This window comes from Propithecus coquereli, unplaced genomic scaffold, assembly GCF_000956105.1.
Source record: "Propithecus coquereli isolate 6110/MARCELLA unplaced genomic scaffold, Pcoq_1.0 Scaffold592, whole genome shotgun sequence".
NCBI lineage: Eukaryota > Metazoa > Chordata > Mammalia > Primates > Indriidae > Propithecus > Propithecus coquereli.
Genome location: NW_012151863.1, coordinates 389,025 through 392,107, shown reverse-complemented (window position 1 = coordinate 392,107; position 3,083 = coordinate 389,025). Strand labels below are relative to the sequence as shown.

At 65.1% G+C, this 3,083-nt stretch overlaps 1 protein-coding gene across 1 annotated transcript in view; it reads right to left on the bottom strand.

Moving 5' to 3' along the window:
* Positions 1 to 2,277: 2,277 nt before the first annotated feature.
* Positions 2,278 to 3,083, bottom strand: part of RUVBL1 (RuvB-like AAA ATPase 1) — a 34,709-nt gene continuing 33,903 nt past the window's right edge. The window contains exon 8 of the mRNA XM_012658962.1: positions 2,278 to 2,674. Coding sequence (XP_012514416.1) covers positions 2,515 to 2,674 — 160 coding nt within the window. The 3' untranslated portion in view covers positions 2,278 to 2,514. The remainder of the gene's footprint in view (positions 2,675 to 3,083) is intronic.

Sequence of the window (3,083 nt, the reverse complement as noted above, 5' to 3'; positions counted from 1 at the left end):
GCACTCTAGCCCGGACGACAGAGCCAGACTCTGTCTCAAAACCAAAAAAAAAAGAAAAAATGATGCAGGGACCAGGCGGTTTCCCGGGGACTCTCTCGCGTCCCTGGGCCATTAGCGCAGGGGACAGCAGGCCGGGATTTTCGTGCAAACGCTCCCTCGCTCTCCCCAGCCGCCCAGCCGTGTCCCGGGGAGGCACCGAGACTCTGGAATATTCCGCCACTTGCCGCGACCAGCCCCCCGCCCCGCTTGGCTTTAACATCGCGACGATTTTTCACGCCGGAGCCGAAACGGGGCGAAGGATGAGGCTGCCGTAATTGTCGCTAGATTGCGTGTCAGCCCGATAAGATGTGACGGATACTTCCCTCCCCGCCGGCGTCCGCGTCCCCCTCGGTGACGGATGGAGAAACTTCTGGTCGCCGGCGAGAGATCGGCCGTAAAAACTTCACCGGGAAGATGAATGTCACCGTCACGGGCCTTTGCTGGGAAAAAAATCGGAGGAAAATTAAAATAGACGCGACCTTCCTGCCTCTCGAGACCACCGCCCCTCACTCTGGGGCGCCTGGGCCACCTTCCCCCGGCCACGTCCCTGGGACCCGCCGCCGCCAGGATCCCGGAGGAGCAGGAACCAGGAGTCTCGGGCCTGGGCGGAGTGAGACCACCCCCCGCCCGCTCCTGTCACTCGCCGGCTCTGGACGGCAGGGTCGCGGTGGCCCGAGCAGCTGGGGGGACCGTCCCCACCCCCGGCATCGCCGCCCCTGTCCTGACCCTCAAACGCTCAGAGAGGTTGGGGACCCAAGGCCGAGGCCCAGCCAGGGCGGAGGCCCCGTTCTCGTCCTTCCTCGTCACCTGACGCCTCCCGCCTCGCCTGCCTGGCACCGGTCCGATGTCGCAGGCTCCCGGCCACCGCCGACACCACGCGGGCGCCGCGGCCACGGTCCGATTCCGAATCCGCCTTCGGGTGATGTGATCCGGGCGGCGTCTCCTCGGGGGCCAGGCCCAGGGGAGGACAGCCACCCTGGCAGCGGGGACCGCGCCCGGCGGGAACAAGGGTGACGAGCTCGCCCTGCTGGGCAGGAAGGTTCCAGCTCGGGGGACTGTCTGCCAGGCGCTGAGCCGCCCCCCCAGCTCGCTCAGGGACAAACCCAGAGACGCAGTCGCAGCCGCGGGAACACACAAGAGGGACACGCGAGCCGACCCGCAGGGCTGTCCCCGGCCACGGCTGGACCCGCGTGAGCAGCAAGACGAGTCGGGCAGGACTGGGTCACAGAACGAACGTCTGCGCGTCCAGCTGTCCCCCTGTCCCGCGCGGAACCCCGGATGGCGGAGGGGAACACGCAGCCCTCGGGGACGGGGACCGTTAACTGTCCCCTCTGGCGTGCGGGCCGCACGTGGCGGCTCCTCCCAGGGAGTCCAGGAGGGGGAGGCGGGAAGCAGTCGCCTGACAGCGCGGAGGCCGGACAGACGCGTGACCTCCGCCGGGTGCTCAAGGCCAGCGCCGCAGTGGCAACTGGACTCGGGGTGACGGGAAGGGCACTGGCCTCTGTGCGCTACCCCCTCCCCCCCCAGCTCAGTCCCAGGAAAGCGTCAGACGGACGGACGCCAGCCGAGGGACAGTCGCCGAGCAGCCCATCGGTGCCCTTGGAGACCGTCAAGGTCGTCAGACATGAGTGTGTCGGGAACTGTCGCAGCCAAGAGGGGCCGTGACGACCGGTCGCCGCGTGTCCCCTGGTCGGGATCCCGGGACGGAGAATGGGCAGGGGGTACCACTGAGGCCGCCGGGACCGGCTCACGCGCCGTGAGACACACACCGAGCTGACGGGCGTGACAATAAGGCGAGCTGGGTGTGAGGACGGGGGACTCCGTCCCTACACCTTCCTCACGACAGTCTGCGCGTCCGAAACTGCTCTGCGAGAAAAGTTTATTTTTTTTTTGAGACAGAGTCTCGCTCTGTCACCCGGGCTAGAGTGAGTGCCGTGGCGTCAGCCTCGCTCACAGCAACCTCCAACTCCTGGGCTCCAGCGATCCTCCTGCCTCAGCCTCCCGAGTAGCTGGGACTACAGCTGGGATGACAGGAGTAGCTGGGACTACAGGAGTAGCTGGGACGACAGGAGTAGCCGCGATGACAGGAGTAGCTACAGGCACACGCCACCGTGCCTGGATAATTTTTTCTGTATTTTTAGTTGTCCAACCAATTTCTCTCTATTTTTAGTAGAGATGGGGTCTCGCTATGTTGCCCAGGCTGGTCTCGAACTCCTGACCTCAAGCGATCCTCCCGCCTCGGCCTCCCAAGGAAAAGTTTATTTTTAAAGAACGTGCCGAGAGCGCGGCGTCGCCAGAACAACCCAGGAGGATTTATTGGAAGACACGGCAGGCGGGGACGGGCTCCCCCAAAGCAAACACCGCAGACGTCACGATAACTTAAAAAGAAACGCTCTCCACGCCGAACTCACGCCGCTGCCGGCCGTACCGCAGTGGTGACGTTGGCCCCGGGCCCGGGACGGGCCCGCGGCCGCCTCACTTCATGTACTTGTCCTGCTGGTCGGCCAGGATCTTGGCCGAGGACTTGGCGTCGTAGAAGAGCTCGCTGATCTCCTCCACGTGCTCCTTCTCGATGCCGTCCTTGCCGTTGATCTTGGCCAGCAGGTTGGCCGGGGTCAGCAGCTGCACCGCGTACCTGCGGGGACAGGGCCGGGACGGCAGTGAGACCTCCCCCCGCTAGGCTCGCGCCGGTTGTCGCCAACACGGCGGAGAACGGGAGAGAGAGCTGCAGTGGTCGCCCCGTCTCAGAAGGGCCGACGCCTCTGCGACTGGGAAGGACTCTGCAGGCTCAGACGCGCACGGGTGGCGCAGGTCGTGCCGAGCACAGACGGGGACGCTCAGCGTGGCGGGGAAATTGACACGTGGCCAACTGGAAACACGTGTTGTCCCAGATCCAAAGGTCTGAAAATTCAGTGGTTTTTGAAAGCTCCGCTCCCTCCAAAGCTAGCAGCGCACGCCTGTGATCCCAGCACTCTGGGAGGCCGAGGCGGGAGGATCGCTCGAGGTCAGGAGTTCGAGACCAGCCTGAGCAACATAGCGAGACC